At 54.8% G+C, this 26,082-nt stretch overlaps 2 protein-coding genes and 1 long non-coding RNA gene across 5 annotated transcripts in view; 1 reads left to right on the forward strand and 2 right to left on the reverse strand.

Annotated features, from left to right (window-relative positions):
* Nucleotides 1-1,367: 1,367 nt before the first annotated feature.
* Nucleotides 1,368-21,743, forward strand: Abcc10 (ATP binding cassette subfamily C member 10). Its single transcript, XM_015991200.3, has 21 exons — nucleotides 1,368-1,738; nucleotides 4,552-5,773; nucleotides 5,888-6,115; nucleotides 7,727-7,883; nucleotides 8,864-8,973; nucleotides 10,442-10,521; nucleotides 11,442-11,613; nucleotides 12,802-12,900; nucleotides 13,295-13,484; nucleotides 14,084-14,161; nucleotides 14,558-14,752; nucleotides 16,030-16,186; nucleotides 16,349-16,529; nucleotides 17,647-17,990; nucleotides 18,239-18,408; nucleotides 18,872-19,032; nucleotides 19,282-19,544; nucleotides 20,418-20,563; nucleotides 20,642-20,739; nucleotides 20,874-20,986; nucleotides 21,324-21,743. Exons 1-21 carry the CDS (start codon nucleotides 1,578-1,580, stop codon nucleotides 21,487-21,489), a joined length of 4,491 nt encoding a protein of 1,496 aa, XP_015846686.3. The 5' UTR covers nucleotides 1,368-1,577; the 3' UTR covers nucleotides 21,490-21,743.
* LOC121824610 (uncharacterized) lies at nucleotides 10,335-13,249 on the reverse strand. The gene is made up of 3 exons (XR_013046762.1): nucleotides 13,120-13,249; nucleotides 11,685-11,780; nucleotides 10,335-10,473 (listed from the first exon to the last, which is right to left on the reverse strand). It is a non-coding gene; the product is annotated as an uncharacterized LOC121824610 (long non-coding RNA).
* The window catches only part of Dlk2 (delta like non-canonical Notch ligand 2), a 5,345-nt gene continuing 966 nt past the window's right edge, over nucleotides 21,704-26,082 (reverse strand). For all 3 annotated transcript variants that reach the window (XM_015991201.3, XM_076557744.1, XM_076557743.1), the window contains exons 2-6: nucleotides 25,587-25,717; nucleotides 25,260-25,323; nucleotides 23,933-24,063; nucleotides 23,347-23,491; nucleotides 21,704-22,617 (exon numbers count right to left, since the gene is read on the reverse strand). In XM_015991201.3, coding sequence (XP_015846687.3) covers nucleotides 21,891-22,617; nucleotides 23,347-23,491; nucleotides 23,933-24,063; nucleotides 25,260-25,323; nucleotides 25,587-25,717 — 1,198 coding nt within the window. In that variant the 3' untranslated portion in view covers nucleotides 21,704-21,890. The remainder of the gene's footprint in view (nucleotides 22,618-23,346; nucleotides 23,492-23,932; nucleotides 24,064-25,259; nucleotides 25,324-25,586; nucleotides 25,718-26,082) is intronic.

Genomic DNA, 26,082 nt, shown 5'->3' on the forward strand with positions numbered 1-26,082 from the left:
GAAGGCAAGAGTTATTTTTGAAAAAACTATTTCCACAACACTGTACTGTGAAGATACCTGTGAAGTAGATACCAATATACACTTTGTAAACATAAAGCTAAAATGTAACTTGCCTAAATGACATCACACTATTAAAATTGTTGGGTCAGGATTCGAACCCACATCCATCTGCATGTCCAAAATTTTCCATTCTTTTCATTACTATGAAATATTTAGAAATGACTAAGCAAAGTACTTGACCTGAGCATTCTTTATAAAAAATTAGCCGGGCGGTGGTGGCGCACGCCTTTAATCCCAGCACTCGGGAGGCAGAGGCAGGCGGATCTCTGTGAGTTCGAGGCCAGCCTGGGCTACCAAGTGAGTTCCAGGAAAGGCGCAAAGCTACACAGAGAAACCCTGTCTCGAAAAAAAAAAAACCAAAAAAAAAAAAAAAAAAAAAAATTATATGTATAGTCCAGATGGTGGTGGTACCCGCCTTTAATCCCAGCACTCAGGAGGCAGAGGCAGGTGGATCTTTGAATTTGAGGCCAGCCTGGTCTCCTGAGCAAGTTCCAGGACAGCCAGGGCTACAAAGAGAAACCCTGTCTCAAAAAAATAAAAAACAAACAAACAAATTACGTGTATATGAACGTGTGCAAGTGCTTACAGAGGCCAAGAAGGCCTTAGATCCCTGGAGCTGGAGTCAGAGGCAGTTGTGAGCCTCCTAACATGGGTACCGGAAATCAAATTCACATCCTCTGAAAGAGCAGGAAGCACTCTTAACCTGTGAGCCACCGCTTCAGCTCTTGACGTAAGTAAGCATTATGTATTACATATACAAATCAACAGTAATTGGGAATTACTATTTCCATAGTAAAAAAAAAAAAAAATCTAGGTTCAAATAGATTAGATAATTTCCGACATGATCGTGCAGCCTTAGGATACGGGGATAAACGGTTACGTGTCCTTAAGCATTCCTCGGTATGGCAGGCATGTTAAAAGGCTTTCCAGCTCTTTAAACATTAGAAGTGTGCGTGTGCCGGCTAGTACGCAGTAGATAAGTTGGAACGATCACTCCACATGACAGGGTACTAAAAATGAATTTCTGGGTCCCTGCGTAAGCAAACGACAGAAACGTGCCCTAACACAGCCACGCTCTGGGAGCAGCACCCAGAGGCGCTAGCTGCAGAGCTGTGTGCAGCGCCAAGGCTTGTGTGTGGGCGGGGCCAACAGCATCCGCGGACAGGTCTTCCCGCCTCTAGGGGGCGCTCGCGGCCTTGGCCCAGCGCCCTGACCTGCCCGCGCGTCCTTTCTCCCCACCAACACTCGGGATATTAAAACTTGGCACAGACGTCTTTAGGGCTGCAGTTCTGGATTCCGGGGGCGCTGCAGACAGAAGCAGCAGAGTGAGTACCAGGATCTAGAAACCGGCCTGCTCTGGGTACCGAGACTTCCTATCCAGCTCCGGAAGTACCGCAAGAGTGGGCGGGCCCTAGCGCTAGGCGGAAGTGCGGGGCGGTCCGGGCGAGGGGCGGAGCTTGGCTGGGCACGGTGTGCGGAACCCTGTCACCCTCGGCTTTCACCCTGTGGCGCTGTCTATGGAGCGGCTCCTGGCCCAGCTGTGCGGCACCGATGCGGCGCGACCGCTCCCGCTGTGGGAAGGCGACACCACGGGCCACTGCTTCACCCAGCTGGTGCTCAGCGTCCTTCCCCACGCGCTCCTCGCCGTCCTCAGTGCCTGCCACTTGGGCACTCCAAGGTGGGTAGACTGCAGCCAGACGCCAACTCACATCTCCTCCAGGTATCCCTGGAACTGCGAAGTCTCTGGAGTAGGGCAGAAGCAGACGAAAAGCTGACGGTTCGCCCTTAGTTGAGCAAGTCACCTACCTCCTCTGCAATGTTGAGAGGGTTAAATGAAGCAAGGCGTTTAAACAGTAATGCGGCACCCGGCGCGTCCTTACAGTTGCCAATGCATTTGCCTTGCAGAGTTCTAAATGTCCAAACACAACTGCCATGGATTGGGGGCAAACATGGGTAAACGTTCTAGCTAAAAGGGATGACTTGTGTTTACACCACTTCTGTCCGTGAAACTCTGCTGTGCTCTCCCTAGACTAAAAGCAGATGCAGACTCAACTGAAGGGAAGCGGTAAGGAGGAGAACAGCATCAAAACCTTAGAACTAACTTGGCTCAGTGTCGTAAGATGTGGATGCTAAACTCCCCCTGATTTTCTATTTAGTTCTTGGATGGCCACGTTAATCTTTCTGTCTCTTTTGCAGAGTGAGGCAAAAGCCTAGAGGTTAGCACAGATACCCACAGCCTGCTCTGATGGATCCAGTCAGGCCAGGCATGGTAGCCTTTCATCCCAGTTCTTGGGAGGCAAAGGCAGGTGGATGTCTGTGAGTTCAAGGATAGCCAGGGCTACGTGGAGAGACTCTGCTGTCTCAAAAACAAAACAACACAAACAAACAAAAGAAAACAGCCCTAGCTAGGCAAAGTGGCACGTGCCTATAGTGCAAGCTGCTCTGGAGGCTGAGGCCCCGTTTCAAAGTGAGGGAAAATAAAAACCACCAAAGTATTTTGTTTATGATTAAACTTTCCCAGCATCCCAAAGAGCATAACAGACTCAGGTTGATTGTTTTGTTTTGTTGAAATAAAATGCCACTCTGTAGACCACGCTGACCCGGAACTCACAGAGATCTGCCTGCTTCTGCCTCCGGAGCACTGGGGTCAAAGGCGTGCCTCCAGCCTCACCCTCCGGTTTTCAAAGATTTATTTATTTATTTTTCCTGAGTGTATGTCTGTGTACCACATGGGTGCAGTGCCTGAGGAAGCCAGAGGAGAGGGTGTCAGAGCACCTGGAATTGGAGTTTCAGACAGCTATGAGCCACCACGTAACCGGTTGCTGGGAACTGAACCCTTTGGTCCTCTGGAAGAGCAGCCCATGCTCTTTCTTAACTGCTAGGCCATCTTTCCGGTCTCTATTTCTTTTCTTTTTCTTGAATTTTATGTATATGAGGGCTTGTCTGCATGTATTTATATGTAGTACATGCATGTCTGGTACCCTTGGAGGGCAAAAGAAGGCAGTGGGTGCCCTGAAAGGAGAGTTACAGAGGGCCGTGAGCTATCCTGCAGGTCCCTGGAGCAGAACTCAGATCCTCCGAAAGAACAGCCATCTGTCCCATGCCATGCCTCCCCCCCTACCCGGTTTTCTTTTATGTGAACTTTCGATGCATTCTGACATTCACTGCTACAAATTTTTCTTTATTTGATTTTTTTTTGACAAAGCTTTGCTGTGTAGCCTAGGCTGGGCTGGAACTTTCTGTGTAGACCAGGCTGACCTCCAACTCATGGAGATCTTTGCATCTCCACCCTGTCTGGTGCTGGGATTACAGGGGTGTACCATCATGCCTGGCCTTGTGTTTGATTCCATTTATGGGGAGAGAGGTGTTGAGATGGGGTGTCAAATAGCCCAGTTTTGCCTGGAGCTAATGGTCTGCCTAACCTCCCTCCCCACTGCTGGCTTACCAGATAGATGTGCTCCACCATACCAGCCTGTATTTGAGGGTTTTTGGTTTTTGGTTTTTGAGGATTTTACAGTGTAGTTCCCTGGTTGGTCTGGAACTTGCTAAGTAGACCAGGTTGGCCTCGAACTCAGAGTTCAAACTGACCACCTGCCTCTGTCTTCCTAGCTCTGGAATTAAAGGTGTGTATTTCCATGCTTGGTTCCAGCCTGTATTTGATTCTTCTTTTTAAATATATGTATTTGTGTGTGTTCAAGTGTATTCTCCCCCGCCCCGTGTGTGTGTGTGTGTGTGTGTGTGTGTGTGTGTGTGTGTTGCATGTGTGTGCACACTCTTGAGCCTGTGGAGTCCAGAAGAGGGTATGGGATCCTCTGGAGCTGGAGTTATAGGCAGTTGTGAGCTGGCTGCTGGGAACTGAACTCAAGTCTTTGGGAAGAGCAGCAAGTGCTCTCAACCACTGAGACATCGTTCCAGCCCCTGTATTTGGTTCTTAATATAAACCTTTTGTTTGTGAAAACCATTTTGGATGTTAAGAAGATATAGATGAAGTGAAAAATGATCCTCTTGAGCTGAGAGGTCACACAGTGACCCACACCTGGAGGAAGGCTGGAGCAGAATATTCTGAGGTATTGTAAATGTAGACTCTCCTGTTAGAGGACAAGAGCTGTTATAAGTACATGTCACCCCAGGATGATTCAGATGAATTTAGGGACTCATGTGGATCCTTTTTATAGAAATGTTTATCTTTGTGTAAAATTTGTGGGGTTTTTTTTCTAATTAGAATCTTCATGGTACGTATAACATTAACTCGGACTTGTTAGTACCTGTAGCAAAAGAATGAATCAGAAAGCCTGTGGGTAAATGAGAAAATTGATTGGGCAATCTGGGAAGGCTTCCCGTAAAGGAAGGCTTTGGGTTCCAGGGTAAAGTAGAGCAGGGAGGCCATGCACAGGCCAGAAAGGGAATTTATTTCATCTAGCTTGTTGGAGGTGATGGGCGTGTCTGAGCCTGGAGTCAGCCATAATGTACCTCCTTTTCTTTTTTCTCTAGGACTTCCGATTACATCCTACCTTTCAGTCCTGGCTGGCGCCTCCGACTCACAGCGTCCTTCCTTCTGTCTGTCTTCCCGCTGCTAGACCTCCTTCCAGTGGCTCTGCCTCCAGGGTCACGCCCAGGGCCCATAGGGCTAGAGGTGCTGGCAGGGTGTGTGATGGCTGTGGCCTGGTTCACCCACAGCCTGGCCCTGTGGGCATTGGTTCATTCCCGTCATGGCCGCTCCCGTGGACCCTTGGCCTTGGCTCTGGCAGCCTTCCTACCAGCTCCAGCCCTGGTGCTGACTCTGCTGTGGCATTGCCAGCGAGGCACGTTCCTGCCCCCGCTTCTCCCAGGACCCCTGGGCCGTGTCTGTCTCCTTATTCTGCAGCTGGCAGCAGTCTTGGCCTATGGACTGGGCTGGGCAGCCCCTGGGGGGCCACGAGAGCCCTGGACTCAGGAACACTTCCTGACCTCTGAGAGTCAAGAAACAGAGGTGGCTGAAGATGGAGAGAGTTGGTTGTCACGTTTTTCCTATGCCTGGTTGGCACCCTTGCTTGCTCGCGGCGTCCGTGGGGAGCTCCGGCAGCCCCAGGACATTTGCCGACTCCCCCGAAGGCTGCATCCTGCCTACCTGGCCCGCGCCTTCCAAGCACAGTGGAAGGAGGGGGCCCAACTGTGGAGGGCCCTGTATGGGGCCTTTGGATGTTGCTACCTGGCCCTTGGACTGTTGAAGCTGGTGGGGACCATGCTGGCATTCTCTGGGCCTCTGCTGCTCTCCCTCCTGGTGGGCTTCCTGGAGGAAGGGCAAGAGCCCCTAAGCCACGGCCTGCTCTACGTCCTGGGCTTGGCCAGTGGGGCTGTGATGAGTGCGGTGCTGCAGAACCAATATGGGTATGAGCTCCGGAAAGTGACGCTTCAGGCCCGGGGGGCTGTGCTGAGCATCCTCTACCGGAAGGCCTTGCAGCTTGGGCCCAGCCGCCCTCCCACGGGGGAGGCCCTGAACCTACTAGGCACCGACTCCGAGAGGCTGCTCAACTTTGCTGGCAGCTTCCATGAGGCCTGGGGCCTGCCTCTGCAACTGGCCATCACCCTCTACCTGCTGTACCAGCAGGTGGGCATGGCCTTCGTGGCCGGGTTGGTCTTGGCACTGCTGCTGGTACCCATCAACAAAGTGATTGCCACCCGCATCATGGCCAGCAATCAGGAGATGCTACATCACAAGGATGCCCGGGTTAAGGTGAGGGGCTTCTGGGGTCCTCCAGCCGGAGGGAGAGCCCACCCGGCAGCTAGGCGGAGGTGTGTGAGCGATGTCTCAGCTTCACACCGCTCTCTCTCTCTTCCCTGTCTCCAGCTCATGACGGAGCTGCTGAGTGGCATTCGAGTCATCAAGTTCTTCGGGTGGGAGCAGGCTCTGGGGGACCGAGTAAAGGCCTTCCGGTCTCAAGAGCTGGGCCGACTCCGGGTCATCAAATACCTGGACGCAGCCTGCGTGTACCTGTGGGCTGCTCTGCCTGTCGTCACCTGCATCGTCATCTTCGTCACCTACGTCCTCATGGGGCACCAGCTCACTGCCACCAAGGTGAGAGCTGGGGAGGGGTCTTCGGGTTACCAAGACTATGCCAAGACTGCTGCTGCTGTGATGGAGCGCCATGACCAAAAGCGACTTGGGGAGGAAAAGGGTTTATTTCACTCACTGTTCTATGTAACAGTTCATCATCAAAAGCAGTGAGGACAGGAACTCAGGCAGGGCAGGACCTGGAGGCAGGAGCTGATGCAGAAGACATGGAGGGGTGCCAGTTACTGGCTTCCTCCTCGTGGCTTGCTCAGCCTGCTTGTTTATGGAACCCAGGACCACCTCTCCAGAGATGGCACCACTCACCATGGGCTGGACCCTCCCCATCAATCACTAATGAAGAAAATGCCCTACAGGCCTGCCTGCAGCCTGATCTTATGGAGGCATTTTCTCAGTTGAGAAAGATTTTCTGGAGACAATTTCTCAAGTCCTCCTCTCTGATGACGCTGCCTCTTGTCAGGTTGACAGAAAACCAGCCAGCAGAGGGAGAGGACGGCCCTAGGGAGAAATGGGAAGGGGTGCTGTGGAGTGGAAATGTGGGCTCAGGCCCTTAGTGTTAACCGGGGGCGGGGAAGAAAAAGGACCCTGGCTGCCTTGTCCTTTCCGCGCGGAGGGGGTGTTCTCTGAGGGCTTTTTTCTGTGGTCTTGGATATACAGCTCTTTGTGTGTGTGAAGGGATTGCTGTCTTCCTCTCCTTTATCTTCAGCTCCCGTTGGGGTTAAGTCCTTTTGTGAGAAGTGCTTTTATATACATAGACAAGGTGTCCCTGTGTAGCCCAAGCTGCCGTCTGACTGGGATTGGTGTGGCCAAGGTCTGGCCAAGGCTAGTGACCTTTGTTGTCACTCAGATTATAAGGAAGTCTCAGAGTGACCTAGGTTATGTGTTCATCAAGAGAAGCTTGGGGGTTTGTGTGTAGCTCCATGTCAGCCAGTGCTTACCGTGTGTGAGCTTCTGGGTCTGTCTCCAGCATTAGCATAGTAACCTGCAGCCAAGCGTGGTGGCGTGCGCCTTTAATCCCAGCACTTGGGAGGAGAAGCAGGCGATCTCTGTGAATCAGAGGCCAGCCTGGTCTACAGAGTGAGTTCCAGAACAACCAGGACTACACAGAGAAACCCTGTCTCAAAAAGTCAACAAACAAAAATAGTAACCTACGCCGGGCGGTGGTGGCGCACGCCTTTAATCCCAGCACTCGGGAGGCAGAGCCAGGCGGATCTCTGTGAGTTCGAGGCCAGCCTGGGCTACCAAGTGAGATCCAGGAAAGGCGCAAAGCTACACAAGAGAAACCCTGTCTCCAAAAACCAAAAAAAAAAAATAAAAAAAAAATAGTAACCTACATTCTTAAGGAACATTCAGAATTTCTAGAATTCTTAGGATGGCCACCTCTGTCTTTTTTGGAGGGAGGGGGTTCAAGACAGGGTTTCTCTTTGTAGCCCTGGCTGTCCTGGAACTCACTCTGTAGACCAGGCTGGCATCTGCCATTTCTAACCCCAGGGTAGCCCAGCCAGCTCCTTAGGCCTGCTGCTGCCCTGTTCTTGCCTCCGGAGATCAGTCCACAGGGCCACCCTCAGAGCAAGACTCAGGGACTGACGCCTCACCCTCACCCTCACCCCCACTTAGGTGTTTACGGCACTGGCGCTGGTACGGCTGCTCATTCTTCCTCTCAACAACTTCCCCTGGGTGATCAATGGCCTCTTGGAGTCCAAAGTATCCTTGGACCGGATCCAGCGGTTCCTCGATCTTCCAAACTACAACCCTGAGGCCTACTACAGCCCCGGTAAGGGGGAAGGGGCTAGAGGGAAGAACTCAGTACACAGTGAGGGGGGTGATATAATCTTTTTGTTCTAAGACTTATTTTATTGTTTGTGTATGTACGTATACCTAAGTATGTGTATGTGTACCACATGTGTGCAGATACCCAACGGAGGCCAGAAGTTCCCTTGGAACTGAAGTTAACAGGCGTGAGCCTTATAATATGGATCCTGGGAACCAAACTGGGGTCCTCTGAAAGAGTACTCATAACCACTGAGTCATCTCCCTAGCCTTAGCCTCTTGGACTGTGTACGTAGATGTTTCCAGAGAAGTCAGGAACAAAAGCTAGACTCAAGAGACTCAGGCTGAATTAGCTCTGGACAGGTTGATAAGGGACAGGTGACTCAGTGATGTCCACTGCTTTCCCCACTACATCCCAGCAGATGAGTGGTGGAGGAGCATTGGATGTGTGGTTGGTGGAGGAGCATGGGATGAGTGGTGGAGGACCATGGGGTGAGTGGTGGAGGACCATGGGGTGAGTGGTGGAGGACCATGGGGTGAGTGGTGGAGGAGCATGGGCTGAGTGGTGGAAGAGCATGGGGTGAGTGGTGGAGGACCATGGGGTGAGTGGTGGAGGATGGGGTGAGTGGTGGAGGAGCCTGGGGTGAGTGGTGGAGGAGCATGGGGTGAGTGGTGGAGGAGGATGGGCTGAGTGGTGGAGGAGCCTGGGGTGAGTGGTGGAGGAGCATTGGATGTGTGGTTGGTGGAGGAGCATGGGGTAAGTGGTGGAGGACCATGGAGTGAGTGGTGGAGGAGCGTGTGGTGAGTGGTTGGTGGAGGAGCATGGGATGAGTGGTGGAGGAGCATGGGCTGAGTGGTGGAGGAGCATGGAGTGAGTGGTGGAGGACCATGGGATGAGTGGTGGAGGATGGGGTGAGTGGTGGAGGAGCGTGTGGTGAGTGGTTGGGGGAGGAGCATGGGCTGAGTGGCTCCTTCCCTGTTTAGATCCCCCCATGGAGCCATCCACGGCACTGGAGCTGCATGAAGCCCTGTTCTCCTGGGACCCGATTGGCACAAGCCAGAAGACCTTCATCAGTCACCTCAACGTGAAAAAGGTTTGTGGGGCAGACACCCGGGGAGATCTCCCGAAAAGCAGGATGCCCAGACGGGTACCCAAGGACTGATGCCGCTCCCGGGAGGGAAGGGTAGGTGGGGCTTGGTGTGCAGGTTCCAATCCGAGGGGAGACAACCCCTATATGTGTGCATACCACTCCTCCACACCATCTTCTCACACTGCTCACCCTCCCAGTGTGGGCAGCCTACACTCACCTGGTCCAAAGGTGTGTTTGGTCCCCTCCTGTGTCGCTCTCCAGCCGCAGGACAGTTCAGAACAGACCCCAGGGACTTGTACAAACAACTTAGGTGATCCCCATGTGGTCTCATGACCAAAGTCATGCCTGGTGACTCCTGACACGGCGTATGTAGTCAAAGAGCTTGTAATGGGACATTCCTACAGGACGGTCCTGAGTGTCTGCTCTCCTGACCTTTGTCTAACCCTTTGCCCCATGTCTCAACCCAGAGTTCTCCAGCAGTGGCTGAATGGCCTCTGCCACATTTGGCTCACGTTTCTGGCTTTTGTTGAATGTTTTGTTTTTCTTCTTAGTTCAGGCAAGACAGGGCTGGAATTTTTCAAAGGAATTTTACTAATGTGTTGGGGTTTTTTTTATGTATAGGTAGATGGAAGTCATAGAAACCCACTGGAGCTAGCCTAAGCAAACAAGAATTTGTAATAAGAATACGTAGATGAATCACAGAGTCCAAGACAAGAACACAGATCCTAGAGGCAGCCCAGGACCGGCCTCAACTTGCAGTGCTCCTGGCCTGCTGTGTGTTGGCCTCATGCTGTCTGCGGACTCTCCATTGAGCGGAAGTGTGACTGCAGCCAGTCTCCCAGCGTGTAGGCTCTAGCCAAGGAAGAAGCAGCCTGAGCCCGGATCCCTCACTTCTAGAAAGATGCCCACCTACAGATAGGTCAGCCCAGGCCTTCCTAGCGTGGACATCCTGGACAAAGCTGCAAAGGCCCCTGCACATTCCTGGATTTTCTTCGTGAGCCAGGAAACAGCTCTGTGACCGTACATTGTAACTAAGAAATGAAGGAAGAGCAGGATGGTTTAAATTTCAGATCGCAAGAAAGGGCATGTTGCAGAGCTCTGCCTTTGCCCAATGTGGCAGGCAATGTAACCCAGCCTCATGGCCCCAAAGACAGGAATCCCTCCTCCCATGCCTGCCTCAGCACACCTTAGGAGTCCTAGACGCCTTCCTCTCCCCTCTGGCAGGTCTTTCTCCCTCAGAGGCCTTTTACAGGCTGAAACTGAGAATAAAGCACGCACCTCCTCTGGGGCAGACGCAGTCACTGAGGTCCACACTGCCCGAGGGGTGGAGAGACATCCTTCCCTGAAGACTTACCTGAGGCCCAGAGAGGCCCAGAGGGGTTCGTCAGTCAAGAACATCAGGAGGGAGACCGTTGTTCCAACCCCTTCCCCCGCAGGCAGGCAGTGCTGACTGTGGCCTGCCTCCCTGCAGGGCATGCTGGTGGGCATCGTGGGAAAGGTGGGCTGTGGGAAGAGTGCGCTGCTGGCCGCCATTACTGGGGAGCTCCACAGGTAACAAACTGGCAGTGTGCCCCTGACGTGTGTGTGTGTGTGTGTGTGTGTGTGTGTGTGTGTGTAGGAGTGGGGGGTGCACATATACCCCAAAGGGTAAAATTCGGCCCCTTTCTAGGGTGGTGGTTTCAGTCTGGAGATTCAGAGGTTGTCAAAGTAAATCTGGGCTAGGATTTACTCAACTGGTAAAACGCTTGCCTAACTTGTACCACATAAAACTGGGCGTAGTGGTATAAATCTACACCTCTCAGGAGGTGGAGGCAGGAGGATAAGAAGTTTAAGTCATCCTTGGCTATACAGCAGGTTCAAGGCTAGCCTGGGATACATGAGATCCTATCTCAGAAAATCGACAAAACTCGCCAAATAAAAGGAGCAGGGGAGATCATTGTTAACATTAGAGCAGTGGTTCTCGACCTTCCTGACGCTGCGACCCTTTAACACAGTTCCTCATGTCGTGGTGACCCCAACCATAACATTATTTTTGTTGCTACTTCATAACTGTAATTTTGCTACTGCTGTGAATTATAATGTAAATATCTGTGTTTTCTGGTGGCCTTAGGGGTCGAGACCCACAGGTTGAGAACTGCTACAGTAGCGCGTCATCGAGTTAGAACAAGAGGAGAGGTCACATCTGCTGTCATAGATGTGGCTACATAGGGAAGAGGGCAGAGAGGGGTGAAGATTTGAGGGGGGCATGCTTGCAGGTGAGGATGGGCCACACCTGGGTTCCACAGTGTCTATAGGACGCTGCTGGGCTGGAGCCAAACTGCTGCTTTCTCCAGTCCACAGTGAGCCCACAGCTAGGACCCCTTGACCTCAGAGGCTGCCAGCTACATCTGAGGAAGCATCTGGGAGACAGGGCCTGGGCACGCAAGGGCTCAATAAGAAGCTGGTCTCCATGCTGCCCTGGCTCTCTACAGGCTCTGTGGGTCAGTGGCAGTGTCGGGACTGTCCAAAGGCTTTGGACTGGCCACCCAGGAGCCCTGGATCCAGTGTGCCACCATCCGAGACAATATCCTCTTTGGGAAGACATTTGATGCCCGGCTGTACACGGAAGTGCTGGAGGCCTGCGCCCTCAATGATGATCTCAGCGTGAGTACCTGTCTCGACACCCTCACCTGCCTGCTTCCCCACATGTCCCCAACACTCCAGACTAGACTTACCTCTCTGGGAAGGGCTTCTGCACAGGTGTCACACATCTAGAGCAAGCATCAGCCCCTGGGCCTCCTCGAGTGTTCAGCTGCAGGGTCCCCAATTCCCTGTAAGGCCCAAGGAGGATGGGGAGGGTGTTGCACACAGCACCTAGAAGAGCCCTGAGGCCTCCAAACCCAGGCCAGTTCTCTGTGAGGCTTGGCCTACCCAATAGGAAGGTTTGGAAGAGTCAAGGTCTTCTTTAGAATCCTTGGGAAAGCTGCCACGCCCATTACATTGCCCCGTACCCACAAGCCAAGTACTTAAAGCATAAGAGAGAAACCAGATTTTTCCTGTGAGTTCTCCAGCCAATCCCCATGTCTCCTCCAGGACTGTTGTCACCCCTGGCCTGCTCAGATAAATATGGAACTTCCCTGGACAGGAGGCCTTTGATTTTGATCAAGGGTCATCTTGTGACCTTTTATCATATATTTCACATCGTAACAGGCAAGATGGTTTACCTGCCTGTGTTTTGGTCCCATCTGTGGAGAGGAAATAATGCCAACTTTATAAGATCTTCCAATGATACAGTTCCTGTCTTAGTTACTTTTCTAGTGCCGTGATAAAACACCATGACCAAGGCAACTTATGGAAGAGTTAGTCAGGGCTTACAGTTGCAGAGGACTAGTCCTTGGCCATCATGTCGGGGAACATGGCAACATGCAGACAGGCGTGGTGCTGGAGTAGTAGTGAACAGCTCACACCTTGAGACCGTAGTCACAAAGCAAAGAGGGCTAATTGGGAATATTGTACCTCAAAGACCGGCTGCAGTGACTCATCTCCTCCAGCAAGGCCACACCTCTTAGTCCTTCCTAAACAGTTCCACCAGCTGGGGACCAAGTATTCAAACACATGAGCGCCTATGGGGACCATTCTCGTTTAAACCACCGCAGCCTAGAAGGTGTTAAGTACATAGTAAGTGTTCAGCAGCCGCCAGGTGTTGGAATTTGGGCTTATCTCCTCTAAATCACTCGTCCCAAACTGAAGTGCGGTCTCAAGCCTAGAAGGCCCTGTGGTCTTTCCTACAACGGAAAGGAGACGTGGTAGGAGGTGTGGGGAGTTTGCTAACCGCAGGTGTCTGTCCCTCAGATCCTGCCTGCCGGAGACCAGACGGAGGTGGGAGAGAAGGGTGTGGCCCTCAGCGGGGGACAGCGGGCCCGGATTGCGCTTGCCCGTGCTGTCTACCAGGTAAATAAGGTCGGCTGGGTGCGTAGGTGGTTAGGTCAGGGGTATGGAAGCGATCTAGCACCGTGGGAGCTTGGCCGAGGAGGGGCTAGGAATATTTTTGTTGATGTCTTCCTCCCTCACTCCATGTTCCTAGTTATTGGCTATCCTACCCCCTATTTTCTGATTCAAGGCAAAAATAAAGGCCTGAGGCACTGGAGCCCAGCAAAGCACTAGACTCACGTCTCTGACTTTACGTTGAGTTGGAGGGAAGTCTGTCATGTCTCACGTCTTCCCTACTATGGTAGAGTCCTTCTCGCCTGTCACTTCTGATTGCCTGGAGACCTGGGTCTAGGAGAGCCTCTGAGCCCAGCTAGAGGGCCGGGGCCACGGTGCCTGCCATGTTCATTCTGTCTAGGAGAAAGCATTCTATCTCCTTGACGACCCTCTGGCCGCCGTGGATGCCGATGTGGCCAACCACCTGCTGCACAGGTGCATCCTGGGAGTGCTGAGCCACACCACCCGGCTGCTGTGCACGCACCGCACTGAGTACCTGGAGAGGGCTGACGTGGTGCTGTTGATGGAGGCCGGGCACCTGGTCCGAACAGGTAACGTGGCGAAGGAAACACTTGCCCTGGGGGGATGTGGGATGACAGGTGGAGTGTCAGAGCGGATCCTGCCACCCTTCCACAGAGCCAGCCTGAGGAAACAGGAGAACGAGCTGGGATGGGGGGCGGGGCGGGGGCGTGTATGGCAATGTGCCCGAGCCCTTAGAACTTAGCCTCCTGGGAGCTTTGAAAGCAGTCATGAAGTGAGCAGTGACCTGACCCGAAGGTACGACCTTCTTGTAAAGAAAGAACAGCAGAGCTCTGGTGGATTATTGTCCATCAGAGGGGCATGGCCACCTGCAGAGCTCGTTGGCAGAGCAGTAGGAAGAAGTGAGGCCCAGCCGGAATATCAGGAACTGGGGTAGAACCTGAGAAAAGGCTCCCGCAGTGTTGACAGACGATACCGCGCAGGTGTGGGGGGCGGGCCTTACTCACGGCTATGGAACGTCTGTGGGCCACCCTCCAGGCTCGCAGCAATGAACCTAATGAGTCCCACTCGGGCAGGCTGGGGAGAGTGGCCAGAGGGGGAAGGTGGGATTACCACACATTTAGAAAGGCACAGTGTCGACCTATAACAGCCTCCCCCTGCCGCCTTCCAGGGCCTCCCTGTGAGATTCTGCCATTGGTTCAAGCTGCCCCCACAGCCTGGGCTGAGGAGGAACAAGTGGCTGGCTCAGGTGGGAAGAAGGGGCTGGGATTCCCCGCCTTGTGTCTATATGTGTGTCATGGAAGAGATGAGGCTGGCCTTGAACTTCCAGAGTAGCCTAGACTGGCCTCAAGAGATCATAGATGTGTGTCACCACATGGAAAAGTTGGTTTTCCCTAGGAGTCAAACTCTGGGACCCGGCATGCTCTTCAGAGGCTCGCTGCCCTCGCCAGTCCTGGGCAGCTTTTGTTGTTGCTGTTTTGTGTTGTTTTGCTTTTTGAGACAGGGTTTCTCTGTTCTGTCCTGGCTGTCCTGGAACTCTGCTTTTTATCAGCACACAATGGAAATGATTTTTAAAGCCTGCCTGCTCCTGTAAAACATTCCCATGTCAAGCGTAATTCCTCTGAGGCCTTCCTGATTCTCACAGGCAAGTCCCTGTCAGTACAGAACCCAGAGGAAACCGCAGAGGGGCTGGAGGTGGAGCAGAGCACATCTGGTCGCCTAGTGCAGGAAGAAAGCAAAAATGAGGGGGCTGTGGCCCTGCATGTGTACCGAGCGTACTGGAGGGCCATGGGCAGCGGCCTGGCCGTCGCCATCCTCGTCTCTCTGCTTCTCATGCAAGGTGAGACCGCCGCAGAAGGGCCTTGCCTGCCCCCCTCCACCACGCCCCCAGCCATGCTGTCCAGGGGCTCATGACTGTATTCACCTGGGTATCACCCCACGCTCAGAACCTTACCGCACAGAGACAACAGTTGTACACAAGGTGTGCCCCAATTTTGAGGATTCCGGAGGTCAGCTAGCCTTAGTGCTCTGTCATAGTCCTCTTTTTAATTAACACAAAATCCATTTTCTGTGTGATGTTTGCCTGCACGTGTGTCGTGCACCATGTATGCTTGGTGCACACGAGTCCGGAGACATGGGATCCCCTGGACTGGAGTTACGGATGGCTGTGAATGATCGTGTGGCTTTGGAGAATTGAACCTGGGATCTCGGCAAGAGCCGCAAGTGCTCTTAACTGCTGAGCATCTCTCCAGCCCACATCATAGTCACCCTTTTAAAAAAAATGTACGCCAAATGAATGGAAACACATGAACTATGAACCAAAGACTGAGGGGCTCCCAGCTGGATCAGGCCCTCTGAATAGGTGAGACAGTTGATTGGCTTGATCAGTTTGGGAGGCATTTAGGCAGTGGGACCAAGTCCTGTGCTCATTCCATGAGTTGGCTGTTTGAAACCAGGAACTTATGCAGGGACACTTGGCTCAGTCTGGGAGGAAGGGACTGGACCTCCCTGGACTGAGTCTACCAAGTCGATCACAGTCCTCGGGGGAGGACTTGTCCTGGAGGAGATGGGAATGGAGGGTGGGCTGGGGGTAAGGGGAGGGCGTGGGAGGGGGGAGAATAGGGGAACCCATGGCTGATATGTAGAACTGAATGGTATTGTAAAATAAAAAATATATATCACAAAAAAAAAAAAAAAAAAAAAAAAAAAAAAAACTAAAAAAAAAAAAAAAAAAAAAAAAATGTACTATTACAGTATTTTGAGACAGGGTCTCACTGTGCAGCTCAGGCTGGTTTGGTCGGCCTTGAATTTGCAATCCCCCAGCCTCAGCTTTCAAGTGTGGAAATTCTAGGTGTGCACCACCATGCTAGGTTTCCACAGCTCTCTTTTGATCTGCCATCCGGGCAAGTCCCATTCTGCAAAATCGGTCACGCTGTCCCAGAGCCGAGGGGTGGTAGGTCTAGGGACAGTGTGCAGTAGGGAGACGCAGGGGTAGTGGGTAAGACGTGGAGGCCCGGGGCGGAGTGCAGAAGAGGGAGACTGCGGTGGGCCGAGAGTGTGGGGTCTGAGCAGAGCAAGCGGGGAGCTCTGCAGCCTCTTCCTCCCGTTCACGTCCAGCCACACGCAACGGTGCTGACTGGTGGCTCTCTCACTGGCTCTCTCAGCTGAAGACAGCCAGGAATAGCTCTCAGGAGGGCCCGGCTTCCTCCAGCCCGGGATCCACAGTGCTCTTCTCCCCGCCGCCGCTGCTTCTCTTCTCCTCCAGAAACTTCTAGTGAGTGGCCGGGGCTGGGAGGAGGTCTGGTGCTCTCCAGTAACCTGGAGGGAGGGAGGGCAGACTTGGAACTGTGTCTTTTAGAGGGTGGGAAAAGAGAAGGGAAGGGACCCCTGAGTAGGCCTTCTTTGGATTACCTGCAGTCTCCTCCCCACCACTCAGCCTCCCACTGCTCAGAGCTGCTTCCAACGGCTCCTCAGATGTCCACTTCTACCTCACCGTGTACGCCACCATTGCTGGCGTCAACTCTCTCTGCACCCTCCTCCGGGCGCTGCTCTTTGCGGCAGGCGCCCTTCAAGCAGCGGCCACATTACACCACCGCCCGCTGCGTCAGCTCCTCAAGGTGAGGTGATGGGAAGGAGGGAGGGGCCCCGGCTTGTGTCCCCCAGTGCGTGGACCACGTTCACATTCCCAGTCCATACTGCAGCCTCTGACAGAGGTGGCAGCGGATAACAATCTCAGACCAGAAACCTGGGAGTCAGTGTGGCTGGGTTTGAGTCGACTGGTGTCAGCCTGTTTCCATCCATAAAGAGGGCAAACAAGAGAACATCCCTCAGAGTGTCTTCTCGGATTTGAGGTGCTAAGGCTTGACTTTGTAGTTCATGCGAGGCCTGTTTTCTCTTTTGTGTTCTTTACCTCCCTTCATGTCTACACTGTTTCCTCTTCCTTCTCTTCCTCGATACGCATCCTTACTAAGGGAGTTTAATATGTTATCCTTTTCGCTTGTTCATCACAGAATGCCTGTGTTTCATGGGCATGCATGTTTCTAGATTTTTATTTCTTGTGCATGTACTGTTGTTGTTATGTTTGAGAGTGTCTCACTATGCAGCCCTGGAACTCACTATGTAGACCAGGCTGGCCTCAAACTCACAGAGGTCCACCTATCTTGGCTGGGATTAGAGGTGTGCACTACTGCGCCCCGCTCTGTGCATGTATTTTTATTCCTAGTTATTGACAATTTTTATCTCGAGCTGTTTCAGAGCCCCACCCCTCCCAGGCCTGGGGGTGGACACCGGTAAGCCCAGACTTTGGAAGGTTGAGGCAGGAGTCTCTCGAGTTGAAGCCAGCCCTTGAGCACACCCTTAAATGGCAATGCCACGCTCCACCCAGCCTGGGCAGGGTTTTCCTCCTGACGTCTACGGCTCACTTGTTGGCCTAAGGTGCCTGTCTCGTAGAGAAAGATTAGCTCTCCGCTCTTGAAGGAGCGGTAAGCGGGTCCAGCCCAGAGGGTGGTGGATGCTTGGCACGGCCTTGTAGGGCAGCCACTGGCCTGAGGAACCGGAGTCTTTCCCACCTTGAGGTAGTTCCCGCCAAGTTCCACCGATTCCTCTCTCCCACACTTTGGGGCTGCATCGTCCTTTTCTCCACTGAAGGCCGTCTTCCACCTCACCCCTCACCAACCTGCCCCCCAGCTCTTTATCTTCAGCCCTTGACCTTGTCCAACCCCCTCCCTCCTCCAGGCACCGGTGACTTTCTTCCACTCCACGCCCTCGGGCCGGGTCTTGAACCGCTTCTCCTCAGATGTAGCCTGTGTGGACGACAGCCTGCCCTTCCTCCTCAACATCCTGCTGGCCAATTCCGTAGGCCTGCTGGGCCTCCTGGTCGTGCTGGGTTCCGGCCTGCCCTGGCTGCTGCTGCTGCTGCCGCCGCTGGGCTTCCTCTACTACGGGGTGCAGCGTCACTACAGGGCGTCCTTCCGGGAGCTGCGGCGCCTGGGCAGCCTCACCCTGTCTCCGCTCTACACCCACCTGGCTGACACCCTGGCAGGCCTCCCCGTGCTCCGGGCTGCAGGGGCCACTTACAGGTGCATCTCCCAGCCAGAGTCGGGGTCGGGGGTCAGGGGTTGGGGGGCGGTAATGGAGGAGCGTACCGGGCAGGGTTAGAAGTAAAGGAGCCTGTCCCCCTTGGGTATAGACAGCGGGGAGAGGACACTCGGGAAGTGTGAAGATCGGGGAGTAAGGTGGAGCAGGAAGTAGGTAGGCCGGCTTCCAGGAAGGGTGCCGGGGAAGGGTGAGGTCTGCAGCAGTGGTGTGGCTTCTCTGCCTCCCCCAGGTTTGAGGAGGAGAACCAGCGACTCCTGGAGCTAAACCAGCGGTGCCAGTTCGCCTCCTGTGCCACGACGCAGTGGCTGGACATCCGACTGCAGCTCATGGGGGCAGCCGTGGTCAGCGCCATCGCCGCCATCGCCCTGGTACAGCACCAGCTGGGCCTTGCCAACCCAGGTGCCGCCCAGGGACCCGTCACCCTTACTTTAGGAGCAAGTCCTTCCATCCAGGTCCTTGACCCAGACCCCCGTGTCTCTCCCTCCCCCCACCCCCACCAGTGTCACCTCCTGCCCAGTGTTCCCTTCATCAGTACCATCCTCCTCCTCCTTTTAATGCTAAGGAATCCAGAGGCAGTGGTGGAACTGGGACCAGACCAAGGCTTCTGTGGTCACCCTTTCCTCGCTCCCACCCCAGCCCTTCTGCTCTGCCCCCGTCCCTCCCTGGTCTCTGCCCGCCACCCCTCTGAGCTTCCTTCTCCAGGGGACTCCAGTCCTTCCAGCCAGCCTTCCCTGCCCCGGCCTCGCTCCTGTCGTCTGCCTGCTCCTGTGCCCTTGACCGCCTGCAGTCCAGGGCTGGGATTCTCTTGTTCTGCACACCCTCTCCCCCACGCATCCCTAGCAGATGCTGTCTCTCTCCCCAGGGCTGGTGGGCCTGGTGCTGTCCTATGCCCTGTCCTTGACGGGCCTGCTCTCGGGCCTGGTGAGCAGCTTCACACAGACAGAAGGCATGATGGTGAGTGTCGAGCGACTGGAGGAGTATTCCTGCGACATTCCTCAGGAGCCCCGAGGCCGGCCACCGCAGGTGGGTCTGCCCTGCCGCCCAGGCCAGTCTTCCCGGTCCCTGGCCTCCAGCTCCTGGGCGTCTTTTCACACCCCTCAGCCCCTTCATCTGACTGCCACCTTTCTCCACGGTCCCCTCCTTCCATGTCCATCCTCTCCTCTCCCTGTTTCCTGCACCTCTGTGATCACACCCGCCATTCTCCACTCATCTCCTCTTTCCATCCTCCGATTCTGCCCTCAACATCCTTCTCCCTTCACCTCTGATCCACAGACACCCCAGCAGGGCATCAGGTGGCTGACCCAGGGAAGCGTGGAGTTCCAGGACGTGGTGTTGGTGTATCGGCCAGGGCTGCCAAACGCCCTGGACAGGGTGACCTTCCGAGTGGAGCCCGGAGAGAAGCTGGGCATTGTAGGCCGCACGGGCTCCGGCAAGTCTTCCCTGTTCTTGGTGCTCTTCCGGCTGCTGGAGCCCAGCGCCGGGCGGGTGCTGCTTGACGGTGTGGACACCAGCCAGCTGGAGCTGGCTGAGCTCAGGTCTGGGGGACAGGTGACTTGGGAGGAGGGCAGTGGGACTACTCTGGGGGGTGTAAGTAGACTCAGGGCAGCCAGTCAGCAGACAAGGAAGATGCAGTGGATAGGGGAGGACAGGTCAGCTGCGACCCCGGCCGGGTGCATCCCCATCTCCATCTTTCCTGTGTTTCCCAGAACACACCTTCTACTCCAAGCACTAGCCATTGCCTTCTAAGTCAGAGCCTCTCAGGAGCTGTATTCCGAGATGCCATGAGCCCTCAGGCCTCAGGTTTGGTAGGCAATACATGGTGCAGCTTGGGGCCTGGGTCAAGTGCACTTGGCCACACGTGACCTCATCTGAAGCTATAGATGCCCATTCCCAGTTTAACTTAGCATCGTTTTCTCCCAGTTCCACAAAATGGAAAGGGTAAGGACGTCTCATCCTAAGCCCAGAGCTCCCTGCCCTGCCTCTTCTGCCCTCTCTCAAGTTGTGATGGTTTTCTCTCATGGCTTGACCTTCTCGCCCCTTGACCTCCTCCCACTTAGAAATGCCTGCACCCCATTCCCACCCTCTTCATTTCCTGCCTCACCACTGCCCTCTCTGGGGTCAGCACCACAGCTCAGCCCATTGGCTCTGGCTTTGAACACCTCAGTAAAGTGTGATTCCTTAAGGCCAGGTCCAGGCCTTCACCTCTCTGGTTCTTCTCACAGTGCCAGTGCTGTCCTAGGTGTGTGGCTGACGACTGATGATTTGGTGGGAAAAGGGTGGGAAGCAGAGGGAGTGATGTTTGGATCTCAGCCCCAGATTTCCTTAGAAGTGCCAGGCCCCATAGGCAAGCCTGTGCCACAAGAAGATGGACGCATCTCCAGCCTGGCCCCCGTGTCCTTGTTCCCCAGGTCCCAGCTAGCCGTCATCCCCCAGGAGCCTTTTTTGTTCAGTGGGACTGTCCGGGAGAACCTGGACCCCCAGGGCCTCCGTGAGGACGAGGCCCTGTGGCAAGCCCTGGAGCAGTGTCACCTGAGTGAGGCCATCGTGGCTGTGGGTGAGTGCCGGGCCCTGGCCTGAAGAGCAGGCGAGAGGCAAAGGGCAGCCCTCGGCAGTGGAGATGTTCTGCCTCCAGGTGGTCTGGACGGAGAGCTGGGAGAGAGGGGCCGGAACCTGTCACTGGGACAGAGGCAGCTGCTGTGTCTGGCCAGGGCTCTTCTTACAGATGCCAAGGTAAGACAAGAGGAAGGGACACCCAAGAGGGAGGAGGGGGGCTGGAGAGAGGGTTCAGGGAGAAGCTGAGGGTGGGGAACTGTAGGTAGGTTACAGTCTTCTCTTCCTTCCCCTCCCTGCTCCAAACGGTCCAGATCTTGTGCATCGATGAGGCCACCGCAAGTGTGGACCAGAAGACAGACCAGCTGCTCCAGCAGACCATCTGCAAACGCTTTGCCAGCAAGACGGTGCTGACTATTGCCCACAGGTGTGAGAATACTCAGGGACAGTGGAGGCACAGGTCTCGGACCCTTGCCAGGACCCTCTCCTCCCAGAAGGAGATCAGACCCCAGAGACAGCATTGGGTGGGCAGGGGATCGAGGCCTGGGGACCCCAGCTCCTCCTCCTTCAGGTACAGCCCCAGGCCCTCGGTAGCACATTATCTGGAAAAACACCACCATTCTTCCCATAGCACAGACCCAGGGACTCCAACCTGTGGGGGACAGCTCTGTGCAGTCTGGAGCGACCTGGAGGGAAATCGGGTCAGCTCTCTCTTTAGGGCACCGTACCCCTTCTCCTCTCCCTGACAATCTTCTCCCACCCAGGCTCAACACAATCCTAAACTCTGACCGGGTGCTGGTGCTGCACGCCGGGAGGGTGGTGGAGCTGGACTCGCCCTCAGCCCTGCGCAGTCAGCCCAAGTCACTGTTCCAGCAGCTCCTGCAGAGCAGCCAGCAGGGAGCCCCCCACCCTCTCCCCACAGGACCCTGAGCCTCCCAGGGAGCTGTGCGCCTGCCCACCAGGGCTGCTTGTTTACAGTTCTACCTCTCCTCCACTTGCCCCAGACGGGAAAGGGTGCCCTGGATTCCCCATGTGAACCACACACACGCGCGGTGTGGTGAAGGCTGAGGCTTCCTCAGAACCGGCCCACCGTGGGCCTCGTTGCCCAGAATTCTGGGCCAGTTTTTCTTCCACAGAAGCCCACTATCATTTTCATAATTTTATTTGATAAAATTCCTATCTTACATTCTGTGTTTTAAAAAAATAGTATTTCTGGTGTGAGGCTGAAACCCCCTGGCAGGGTGGACCAAAGCCGAGGGCTGGTGAGGACGGACCTCCAGTCCGAGGTGTGAAGGAGATGAGGAGGGGGGCCAGAGAGGCCCCTGCCACCATCACAGTGCTGTGGTCTTGCCAGGCTCGGGGGGCAAGTCTGGTGGCAGAGGGAACCCTGCTGGCAGCATGCTAACCTGGCACTCCCGATCCTGCCGAGCCGGGGCATAGTGTGGGGCCGGGAAGCAACAGGGTGCGGCGGGGCATATGCCCCGGCGCCATGCCCTCAGCATCAGCAGCACAGTGGCCAGGACCAGGGCGGCAGTGAGGGACCCGAACACCACCAGGGCCACCAGGCTGGACTCACCTAGCCCAGCCTCTTGCCTCCGCACCACCTCCTTCACTGAGATCCTCAGGAGGCCTGCCCCCGCACTGTGGGGGGCTGCCCCCGTAACTACGGCCGCCGAGGTGGGTGTCTGCGGGGTGCCCGCTGTGGCAGGGGCTGGGGCCCGTAAGACAAGCTCACAAGTCTTGCCACCATAGCCACTGGGGCAGAGGCAGTGGAAGTCGTGGATGCGGTCCCGACAGCGGGCCCCTCTCTGGCATGGGCGGCTGGCACAGTCATCTAGGTTGATGGTGCAGAATCGTCCAGCAAAGCCCTCAGGACAGAGGCAGGAAAAGCGGTTTATGCCATCAACACACGTGGCACCGTTAGCACAAGGTCGCATCAGGCAGTCGTCCACATCCACCTCACAGCGGGCACCCATGAATCCTGCCAAGCAGCGGCACGTGAAGTTGAGGGCAAAGCCCTGGTTGTCCTGGCACTGGCCGCCATTCCGGCACGGGGAACTAGGGTGGGAGAGAACACGGGGATCACCCTGCCAGTCGGTGTCCTGACCACTGACGCCCCCTTTCATGCTGCGTCACCTTAGGCTGCTCCTTCTGGGTTTCAAATAACCTTATTTTTAAAGCGAGAATAAAAATAGCCACATCGTGTGGGCTAAATGAGAGAACCCAGGCAGTGAGCACACGGTCAGGCCCAAAGTCAAGGCTCAGAGAAGTGCTCTATATTATCTCCACAGGCTCTTAGGCCTGTAGCGGAAATGGGGCAAGTCCAGCCCTGTGGCCGTTTCATAATCTGCACAGGAAGAGCCAGCTTTTAAGGCTGCTTGTCTGCTTTTGTGAGGAAGGAAAGGGAATCTTAGGAGCCTCCCTCCCCACGCCACCCTCCTTACCAAAGCATCATTTGAGGTGAAGAAGGTTTAGAATCTGGGGGGCTAGAGAGTTGGTTCAATGGTTAAGAGCACTTCCTGTTGCAGCGGACCTGGGTTCGATTCCCAGCACCCACATGGAGGCTCACCACCCCCTTGGGCACCAAGCATGTGGTGCACAGACGTATATGTAGGCAAAACACTCATACACATAAAATAGAAAAACAATGGTTGGGAATCTGGACCCGGCACACTACCACAGTGGGGCTTTTGTCCTGAAGTGCCCTTGTGTGGGTCTGACCCTCAGTCTCCTGCTCCACTGACAGTCCTGCCCTTTTCCTCACTCCCCCAGGATCCCAGCACTCACCCTGCCTGCTCACAGGGTCCGGCCTTGCGCTCACAGCCACGTCCATGGAAGCCTGGCAGGCACACACAGTGGTACTCACCACCCCCATCGTACACACACTGGCCCCCGTTCTGGCAGGGTGACTGTGAGGTACAGACGTGCTCATCTAGAGAGGAGATAAAAAGTGGGATATCCCCTTGTGTAGTTGGTTCCCAGGACCCACGTGGACCAGATCCAATGCTCTGTGCATGTGGCTCATACTTCAACTCCATCCCCGGCCAGTATGGTCTGCTGGGGAAAACTATACTGAAGTAGAGTTCTGGAAGTTCCTGGCCTCAGCTCCGGCAGTCGGGGTCACACTGACTTTAGAGGAGCTACAGCTCTTATGTGGACTGTAGTTTCATCATGTTTAAAATAATTTTTTAGCAGCTGTCTTTCCAACATCATGAGGTGATGTTGAGGATCCTTTCAGACATCAAGTAGAAATGAGATCAGTAAGGATGTATTTGAGGATTTGAACAAGACACAGTAGGTGCTCAGTCAATAGTAACTATTGATGGATTTCTAGAACACATGGGCTCTGGAGCCAATGGCTGCTCCACCCTACCTTTGTCACAGAACTTTCCTGCCCAGCCGCTGTGGCAGATGCACTGCCAGGGCTGGTGGCAGGTACCGTGCTGGCAGCCAGGCATCCTCACACAGCGCTCACAGTGCGGCCCCTCCCAGCCTGGGTCACACCTGGTGGGACAAAACACAGGGTCAGGATGAGTGAACGCGCGAGCGTGTGTGCGTGTGTGCGTGTGCGTGTGTGTGTATGTGTGTGTGTGTGTGTGTGTGAGAGAGAGAGAGAGAGAGAGAGAGAGAGAGAGAGAGAGAGAGAGAGAGAACCAGGGCTTCTAGACAGACAACAGCCCCAAAGGGAAAGCAAACTAGCCCCAGGCAGGTGGAGGGCTGTGCAGACAGACACATAAGCAATCAGACAGACAGACCACAGCATTCAAGCACAGCATCTGTTTTATCTAGCTTTTCACATGGAAGCTGAGAAAACACCTCCCTTGAAGGGTGTTGTTAAAGAAACAAAACTGTGTAAAGGCCTCTGGTGCCATCCCTGGAGTGTCTGGTTACACACATTTGAAAGAGTGAGTGACCTTCTGAGGTCACCGGGGTCATCATCCCTCTAGACACCAGAGCAAGTGGCTGGTGTTCGTTTTGTCCTGCTTTTATCAGGGTCTCAAGTCGATAAGGCTAGCCTGGAGTCCTGATCTTCCTGGCCTCACTTCACAGTCACTAGACTTCTGTTGTTTTGTTTTTGTTTTTTCAAGACAGGGTTTCTCTGTGTAGCCCTGGCTGTCCTGGAACTCACCAGGTTGGCCTCGAACTCAGAGATTCACCTGCCTTTGCTGGGATTAAAGGCATATGCCACCACTGCCAGGTGACTTTTTTTTTTTTTTTATAAGCCCTCCAAGGATGTCTGGTTTCAAATACTCCAGCACTTGAGCCCCATGTAACAACCTGCCTCTGTCGGCTCACTTCTTGTGTCCAAACTCTCTTCTGCCCCAGAATTCGCTCAGTCTGCCCTGGTGAATCCATTGCAGGATCCACTAAGGAAAACACCCATCCTCCCCCAAGCCTTTCTTCCCAAGCAACACTTCTCTTTATTTCCCTCTTTCCCGGGGCTCTCAGTCTCTGAACTCTCAACTGATGTCTCTACAGAAGCCCTTGAGAGAATAAAAAATCAGATATCCAAGCTCCAGTAAGAGGCAAAGGGAGATGAGGGAAGGGGAGGAGGGGGAACGGGGAACTGATCATCCTGTTGTGTGAAAACAAACAATAGCATCTTAAGCTCTTAGACATTGTTTTGGGTTTTGACCTGCTCGTGGGTGGAAAAGTGGGGAGCAGAGGATTTGACGCTCGCACGTGTGCTGCGGAAGTACCTGCAGGAGCCGTCAGGGGCACAGCAGCCGTGGGCCAGGTCACAGTGGGAGCTGCAGTCATCCGCTGAAAGAGATTGGTGGAGTAGGCGTGAGTCTGGGTCAGGGTCTGGCTTCCTGGGACGCGGGACTTGGCAGACGTTCGCGTAGTTAGATGGACTCAAGCTTTGGGCATGGCACTACCGACGAGAGTCCTATTCCTAGGGATCACCCAGGACTCGCCGGCCGGATGGAATGGGGCGGCTGCAGTGCCGTCTCTAGCCGGCAGAGGTCAACGTGCCAGCGAGGACCCTGAACAGGGCCGCGACCCGATCCCTGGGGCGCGCTCACCTCTGGCAGGCTGGCTGGTTGCCCCCAGGATGCACAGCAGGCACATGAGATGTAGGCGGCGGCAGCCGCTGGGCATGGTCAGTTCCGGCCCCAGGAGGGACGGACAGATGAACGGCCAGACGTGTGGACACCTGTGGGATGGCACTGGCTAGGAGGCGGCCGGACGCTGAGATAGCGGCACTGAGACCGGTTCCAAGTGACAGGAGCCGGAGAAGGAGAGGGACTCAACGATTGAAGACCAGGGTGGGGAGCGAAAGGGTGGAGGCGAGGAAGGGATGAGTGGGCGAAGGGACTGGAGACAGGAACCCATTAGGCAGTTCTGCGGGAAAGAGGCCAAGGATGGGTAGCGGCGAGCGTGGCCACGGCGCGGGAATGACCAGGGCTGGGATCACGGTCCAGGTGGAGGGGTCCGCAGGGATGGGGACAGCGCTGAGAGGCAAGCGCGACAGGACCTGAGGGTCCGGGGAAGGAGGAACAGCTCCCAGTTCCCGGCCGC

Source organism: Peromyscus maniculatus, chromosome 21 (genome assembly GCF_049852395.1).
Source record: "Peromyscus maniculatus bairdii isolate BWxNUB_F1_BW_parent chromosome 21, HU_Pman_BW_mat_3.1, whole genome shotgun sequence".
Taxonomy (NCBI): Eukaryota; Metazoa; Chordata; class Mammalia; order Rodentia; family Cricetidae; genus Peromyscus; species Peromyscus maniculatus.

Bases quoted from the DNA above. Each gene is read 5' to 3' on its own strand.
- Abcc10 (XM_015991200.3), top strand. From the start codon at position 1,578: ATGGAGCGGCTCCTGGCCCAGCTGTGCGGCACCGATGCGGCGCGACCG. The intron at 7,884-8,863 runs GTAAGGGGGAAG...TTCCCTGTTTAG, and splicing joins TGAGGCCTACTACAGCCCCG to ATCCCCCCATGGAGCCATCC. The intron at 12,901-13,294 runs GTAAATAAGGTC...CATTCTGTCTAG, and splicing joins TTGCCCGTGCTGTCTACCAG to GAGAAAGCATTCTATCTCCT.